The sequence below is a fragment of the Gymnoscopelus microlampas genome, assembly GCF_963454915.1.
Source record: "Gymnoscopelus microlampas genome assembly, chromosome: 21".
In the NCBI taxonomy this organism is placed as follows: domain Eukaryota; kingdom Metazoa; phylum Chordata; class Actinopteri; order Myctophiformes; family Myctophidae; genus Gymnoscopelus; species Gymnoscopelus microlampas.
The window spans coordinates 21,415,945-21,424,434 of NC_139958.1; the positions used below are offsets into that span (position 1 = coordinate 21,415,945).

The 8,490-nt window shown below is 38.7% G+C and overlaps 1 protein-coding gene across 1 annotated transcript; it reads right to left on the minus strand.

Moving 5' to 3' along the window:
- Positions 1-2,294: 2,294 nt before the first annotated feature.
- tmem141 (transmembrane protein 141) lies at positions 2,295-5,749 on the minus strand. Its single transcript, XM_084046238.1, has 5 exons — positions 5,560-5,749; positions 5,385-5,451; positions 4,581-4,664; positions 4,337-4,453; positions 2,295-3,536 (listed from the first exon to the last, which is right to left on the minus strand). The coding sequence occupies exons 1-5, from the start codon at positions 5,611-5,613 to the stop codon at positions 3,475-3,477; spliced, it is 384 nt and encodes a 127-aa protein (XP_083902364.1). The 5' UTR covers positions 5,614-5,749; the 3' UTR covers positions 2,295-3,474.
- Positions 5,750-8,490: the final 2,741 nt, after the last annotated feature.

Here is an 8,490-nt window from a genome sequence, read left to right on the forward strand (position 1 = left end):
TTCTCTTCCAACCTAGTTCTGAAGCTCCGCAGGTCTATGCATTCAATCTATTCTGTTCTTGCAGGCCCGCCCCTCAAACGTCAGCGATAGACTGGGATCAATTCAATTAGCAAGTTGCAGATCCGGTCTAGAACGGACACGAACACGGCCTTAATGTGCGCGTGTGAATTACCGGATTCAGTAGGCGTGTCCTAAACCGGATCTAAGCACTGATCAGTAAATAAAAGCCAGGCTTTACACATGTACCGAAGACAGCCTGGTGACGTGACGTTACGTCAGCGCACATTCAATCACACCTTCAACCATTGGTCACGGCGAGCCACTGCCATGCGCCTATTGGCGGAGGCGTGTGGAAGGCAGAAGTTTGAGTTGGCCTTTTGTTATTCTCTAATCTGAGACGTTATATTCACTTCGGGATTCATATTCCATTCCACTCCACCCACTCGTGAGAAAATATTGAAAGTATGAATTCACACCTGAGCTCTCTTACCACCAATACCACCAGTGATCCATCTGATGCAACTATCAGAGGCCTGTCACTTATCTTAATCTTATTCTCAGTTTTAAACACATATGATATAATAGTGTTATGACAAGCCTAGTGAGAGGTGTAAAGATTGCAAAAGTCTAGCCCATTGTGTGTTCAAAACAAAGAAGATACATTGTTTAAAAAAAAAATCATTTTCATTCTAAACACAGAGGCCTAATAGCCTCTCATACACACAGTCACACAAATTCACAACACACAGCAGACTGTTTGTGTGTGTTTGAATCTGTCACATACACACTCAGGCAGTGTGTTTGAATTTGTGCAACGGTGAGACTGCATGCTGTGAGTTCCAACACACACACACACACACACACACACACACACACACACACACACTGATACACACACACGCACACACACACACACACACACGCGCGCACACACACACACACACACACACACACACACACACACACACACACACACACACACACACACACACACACACACACACACACACACACACACACACACACGATTTAATTGTTGTAGGACTGTGAAAGTTAGCATGTGTGTGTGTGTGTGTGTGTGTGTGTGTGTGTGTGTGTGTGTGTGTGTGTGTGTGTGTGTGTGTGCCTCACATGCTCTTTCACAGGACCACAGCGATTACGTTTCCGGCTTTTAGTGTGTTCTTTAATCCACTACCTTCCTAGACATTAAACTTGATATTGTATCATATCTTCATATGTGATATTGGCAATCAATCCTGCATCAGTGTGTACCCACTGATGAGATTAGATTCACAATGTGCCTGAGGGCTGCATTGAATAGATTTGTTACAGTGATTGATTGATTGAATACTTAACAGTTTGCAAAAAGGTACAGTTATACAATAATGCTAAAAGGATAACTCAAAAAGCCCTGAGGGCTTGTTTCCATTGTGGTCCTATGTATTCAATTTATCAAGAACATATAAAGACATGCAATACTATACAAGAAATCATCAATACTAGGAGCAGTAATAGTATATTTACAGGAAAACAGTGGGGGGTAATTTCTTTTGGCAAGCTAGAAGACTAGAAGCCCAGGAGATGTTTTGGTCATTCCACTGGGACTATTGTAAAGTGCGTTGTTACATTATTATTACAAATGAACATCATTATTCAAACAAGTTTGACTGGAGAAGGAGATCAATGCACTGCAGTGAAAGCTTGGCTCATTCTGATCACTGGCTTGGGGTCAGGTACATACAGTACACTATCCTCCATACTGTACACATGCAAATACACTGACTGACGTCCACACGTGAGAAAACATTCATGTTAACTCCAGACTTATGCAGAGGCCAAATACTTCTGCTGAAAAATGGGCTCTTTTGGTTATTAGACCAATATATCCTCAGTCACTACAGCCTACACATGCACACTCTCTCTCTCTCTCGCTCGCTCGCTCGCTCGCACGCACGCACGCACGCACGCACGCGCACACACACACACACACACACACACACACACACACACTTTCTCTCCCCTCCCTATCTCATGGCACTGAGCTGTCTCTTTAATAAGATCACTGTGAATGTGATACAGGATTTGAGAGCTCATTTATACATGCCTCTGTTTTTTTAGGCAAGGGGGCTTCAAAACGTTCAAGTCTTGTAGGCATTTATTCAGAGCTGAATTGCTGTGGGAGGACAAGCGAAAACGAGTGGGGGTGGATTCTGGCTGCAGCAAGATAGAGGGGGAAAAAAACATTAAAGCCAATGTCTTTCATGATTCAGAATGCATTTGTATGAGACTCTCTATAACATTTTCTTCATTTGAAAGCATTCATCTACATGTTTCACTGTAGGTTTACCTTAAATTATGTTTGCAGCTTCCTGCAGTCGTGGCTTTCCTTCACTGTGAGCCTATAAGGCTGGACTTTGGTCATTCTGTTTCCTCAATAATATCATACTTGAAAGAGTCCATTGTTTCAATGGCCCCCATTAGTGAAAGAAAAACTAGTTCAGCTATGCAAATTCGAGTCACAATGTGTTTTAGACAAAACATAACACTATCATAATCACTGTACTTTAATTAATCAATTAAAAGGTGATCCTGTTCTGACTGGGCTGCTGAACTCTATGGGTAATGATCCACAATATAAACTTGTGATCTATAAAATGTATTGCTTATGGTTTTGTATAGCGGCACTGAACTGAGGAAGCATCAAATTACAGTATTATCTAAATATGAAGTCCATACAGTATCTGCATGGTGACTTATCACGACAAATGGGCAGTATTCATATAGAGACATTAGTAATGATTAAAGCAAATGTGAGTTTTCATAGTACATGATAAAAAAAACTGTGCCTCTGGTGACAATTCAACACAGAAATGTGTCTCTCATTCCAGGAAGCCTCTGGGCACTCCTTTACCATTGCATAATAATGCCCGATTTACGCTCCGTCGTATGACGGTGTCGCAAAAATACCCGATCGACAAGCTCACAATGCATCATGGATGCGACGCGTTGTAAGCTTGTAGATTGGCTATTTTCGGTGCACTATACCGTCATATGACGAAGTATAAATCAGGCTTACACTTACAAAAGTAGTGGCACAAAAGAGCAACCTGATATCCATCACCAACACTTCTAAATAAACGTCTCTTAAATTTAAAATATTTTATAAAAATAATTCCAAACAGGATTAAAGCTTGTAAATTGTAACATTTCTAAATAATACACAGATTATTATATTACCGATTGAGACAGGGTGTATTTATTCAAACATTCAGAGGAGAAGGGATGTGAATAATTGAAATCCTTGACTTTCAATAAGAGTAGAGAGCAAAATGTTGGTGTGTAGTAGAACATAGCAAACCATTTTGCTACCAGTATCTGGTACTAGCAGCAAACTACTCTCTTGATTCATAACACAACTACAAAACATCCATGGTAATGGAGACATTGTCAGTCTACTTTATTTAGTTTATTGTGTCACTCCATTACGTCACCATAAGGAGTCTTCTTAGGGCCTGTTTGTTCATCCGACTTGGGTACTGAAAGACAGATAGAATAATAATAGAACATTATTAGAGGCAGCAAGAAAATATACATTTTGATCATATTTCATTCCTTCTGACTTAACATGTACAATGATTTTGTATTTATTTAGGCATTTAGCAGACGCTCTTATCTCGAGCAACTTACAAGTGCGAGATCGTAATAAGCCAGGTTAAAACTGAACACTTTCAACCTGCCATCCCAAGTTTGGTCATTATAGGTAAAAATAGCAGATCTTCAAGGCGCCGCAATGCAACATATTGTGAGTTTGTAGATTGGCTATTTTCACTATTCATCATACTAAGTGTAGGGCTTAAGTGATTAAGAGGTATTGGCGGCACATCAAATGTAAATGATACAAAGGCCAAGTCTGAACAATGTGAAAAATGCATGATTACAAACATCAGGTGAAATAACACGAGGCATGGACAAATTGGTCAGCAGTTGACGATTAATTGTCACACAAATAATTGCAATTAACGGTTTAATTATGTTTTCGGCATTGAACATTGCAACATTTGAATACAATTTGAATTTCTGTTTGTTTTCTAGGCTTCATAATCACAAATTGCACAGGGCAGATATGACAATTAACTTAAACATACAAAGAAATTACTGACACATTTAATAATTGTATACTTATTATATATATATATATATATATATATATAGTGGAAAAATCTGATCTGAAGCATGTAGACATGGGAACGATTATGACGATTATGCAAAATAATTGCGATTATCTCAAATAATTATGATTAGGCGAGTATGTAATAATTGTGACAGGCCTACTCACTTTGAGGTGCCGGTGGTGATCTGTCTGGGACTTTGCCCGTTTCTAGTAGAATCCAAAGATCTGTACACTTTTGTGTCTCCCAGCGTGTCACTAAATAGCTTCCAACTGATGAAGCCACTAACAACGGAGGAGGGGGAGTGTAAGAAAAGTGACAAATAAAGACACTGTGAGTGACATGTCTGGTCTGGTATATGGAGTGAACTGGTTACAGACTATTCAACAGCCTGATCAAAAATGTTCTCACCAACTGATATAAGTAGGTTCCATTGAAAGGGATAAGGAAGCTTCATCTGTAGAAGTTTTTGAATTCCAAATAAACCAGCAGTACCTAAAAAGGAGCACACAACAGGATACAACATGTGTTACTATGTGCATACTAATGTACTAACTGTACCTCTGTACCTTTTGCAAACTGTTCATAAAGTATTCAATCAATACACACACACACACACACACACACACACACACACACACACACACACACACACACACACACACACACACACACACACACACACACACACACACACACACACACACACAGAATCAGCTTTATTGTCACATCACAGGTTTACAGAAATAAAAAAGTGGATGAAATTCGTATTCATTTTTGTTATTTCCATAGAAAAAAAGAAAGAGAAGAGGGGAAGAGAGATCAATCAAAGAAAACAAACATTAACATTAATTGTCTAGCCTACATATTTACACAGTTTAACCTGAAGTAAGTACCTGAGGTAAGATATAAAGGTATGTGAGCATAGCAGCAGGTGTATACTGCAGATGTTTACAGATGGTGTGTACACACACACACACGCACGCACGCACACACACACACACACACACACACACACACACACACACACACACACACACACACACACACACACACACACACACACACACACACACACACACACACACACACACACGTATATATATAGTTGATAATATAATCATGCAACATCCAAAAGCCTTATAACTGTGGAATGGTTCAAATAATACTTTACAATCAAGGTGATAATGTTGTCTCTCAACAGATAAGACTCACCAAAAGCAAAGGTCCCAGTCCCTTTCATAAAGGCGTGGGACTGACAAGCAGCATATTGCCCTAAACCCTGAGAGGATAATAACACAACATCAAATACATGAGTTGATCTGTATAATGGGAAAGGTGAATGGATGCCATCAACCTTGGAAGCATGCACTGAATGAATGTTACCCACAGGATGTTTTGCTGCCAGGGCATCGTCTACTTTCGTGAGCCCGATGTTGACCATGTTGTTGTCTGTGATGATGAAATACTTGACACGAAATATCAATCACAGAGCGATATTCTGCCTCGACATGCTCTTATTTATAGTTAATATATCCAGTTGTTATCTAACTTGCTTGCCACTGACTTCCTTGTTGCAAAGACAAGAATTGTTTTTCCTCAACACATAACGCCGCCAAGTGGAGTGGAGGTGATACTGCAACTGTCTACCAACAAGTGATGAAAGCTCAAAGATCATGTCCAGTGGTGGAAAATAACTTAGTACATTTACTTAAGTACTGTACTTCAGTAAAATGTTGAGGTATTTTCTTTTACTTTATTGGAGTATTTCCAATTTTCAATACTTCAGCTTCTACTCCACTACATCTCAGAGGAAAATATTGTACTTTTACTACACAACAATCATTTGAAAACTTTAGCTACTAGTTACTATTTAGATTTAGATTATTATTACAAAATACATTAACCGCTTAAGCTCTATATTTCGGCTATTTGAAAATAGCCGCTCTACAAGCTCACAACGCGTCACATCGCAACGCGTTGTGAGCTTGTAGATCTGCTATTTTCAAAAGATTTGTATACACTTTGAAATGGGACATTCTGCATAATGAGTACTTTTACTTTGGTACTAAGTATACTTTGACTCCGATACTTTCGTACTTTTACTCAAGTAAATTTTGAATACCAAACTTTTACTTGTAACTGACTATTTCTACATTGTGGTATTGATACCAATACTCAAGTAAAAACATTTGAGTACTTCTTCCACCACTGCAACAGTCTGATGAAAGCTCAAAGCTGATGTCAGTGTCAATTTGTTAGTTGAATTGTAACTTTGCTCGTTTTAGGAAACGTTACTGCTATACTTAAACATTGACATCTTTCACTCAGGAATGTGTTGTCTGAGTGTGAGGGAGCCCCACAATATTAAAGGCAAAATTGAAGGCTCCACACATCACTTTCACACAATTAATGCTGACTCTATTTATTTATTCAGCTTTATGTATTCATTTAAATAAGGATCCAACTTAGCAGTTTAGCAAGCAATTTATTTAATGCAACTGCCATTAGATAGCTTTATTAATTCCAAAACCTGTCCATTTAATTTGGTTAACATTTGCTATTAGGTCCACTTTAAGCTGGTGGAGAAATCACACAAACCTGGCTGCCTTGATTCTATTGGGGTCATGTCTATGTTCCCTCAGTTTAGGGTTAGGGTTTAGGATTTGGTTTAGTTTTGAGGGAACAAAAGGCTGAGGGAACATAGGGCTAAGGGAGCATTATGCTCCCATTCGATTCAGGTGTTCAACCGGAACAGATTAGACCAAGGAGGACAATAATTATTATGAAAGTTAATGTAGCATAATAATTGAACAATATTCTGAGCTTTTGATCCTTTTGAACTGGCTGTGGGCTGACCTTGGTTTGTGTGAGTTTACCGTTTTTAGTTAAAGCAGTCTGATGACAAATTAAAAAGACAATTCTAAAATCTGTTCCTCAACTGATGCACTTTAACACAATCTACTCTAAGAACTGCTTGGCACCGGCGTACTAGGATGTCCATATTGCACCTATACACTGACCTTTTGTTAAAACTGACATAACAGCTAAAAACTGAAGCTTTGAAGGTTGTGTTGCTATTTGTATTGAGCGTAAAACACTGATATAAAAGCAAATCATTTAATTTAATATAAAACTCCAACCAAATGTAACCCCATAGAATATTTGATATTATATTTGAACAGTTAAAACAAATGGTTCAAATACATTTAGACTCGTAAGAGAGACACTGCGCAGAAAATGTTCAAATATCCACACCAAAAGCAGCATGAACAAAAGCAATGAAGCCAATAATAAATGAACACATCAAAATTTCTGCTGACAGATGTCTCGATGAACATGAGAAGAGAGCGGCCCCCTTGATCGCAGATACATTCCTGTTGACAGCTCACACCATAAGAGCTCTATCTTCTAGGTGGTATTCTGAGGGTGAAGGCTGGATACCTGATAGGGAGACAGATGGAAAGAATGCAACAACCACACACACGCGTCTCACACACACACACACACACACACACACACACACACACACACACATTCAACAGATGCGTCAATAGTCACCCAACGATGGCAAAGAACAATTTATTTTTAAAAAATCCAATAGAAACTTCTTACATCAGAATTTATTTCTATCTCTTCCTATTCACGGAATAATAGGACAGATTGGCTGCTAGAGCTGGTATTTTGATGGTAAGTGAACGTATCTTGAGGGACAGCTGCTGATCAGAGTATATCAAATAGATCAAAATAGACAATATGGTTGTGTGTCACTTACAATAACAAGTCTTTAAAGGTAGTGTAAGTGAGTTTTGGTTCAAATAAAAAGTAACAGGTGTCTCCCCGTTTCTCCAGCTCTTTAGTAAACAGAAAATACATTTCCAGGTGGGTTACCAATTTCATCCAATCAGGAGACAGTATCATCATTGTCTCCTGATCATTATCTGCTTAATTTTTAGTGTTCCAGTTGCAATTTTGTCGGCTCATTCTTGCTGTGGTCACTTCCAATTTAACTTGTTTATCCTGTATGAGTTATCTCCGGATTGAATAACATTGGTATCATGAGCTGGAGAGCCAGGGAGACCTGTTACTGAACAAACACTAACTGTACTTGTCTTACTGGCATTTGTAGTCCCCTCCCTAGGATGGCTGGACTACATAGTGAGAAGGTGAAAAAGAAAGATGTTGTGGCATACAGGCATATTTCTAAGAAAACTCAACCTAAGTGCAGAGACTTAGTTTTTTGTGTTACGTTTATTAATACATACTTGAAAATCTACCTGTAAGCAAGCAAGCAAATCTATTGCGCAAACCTGCTGCACTG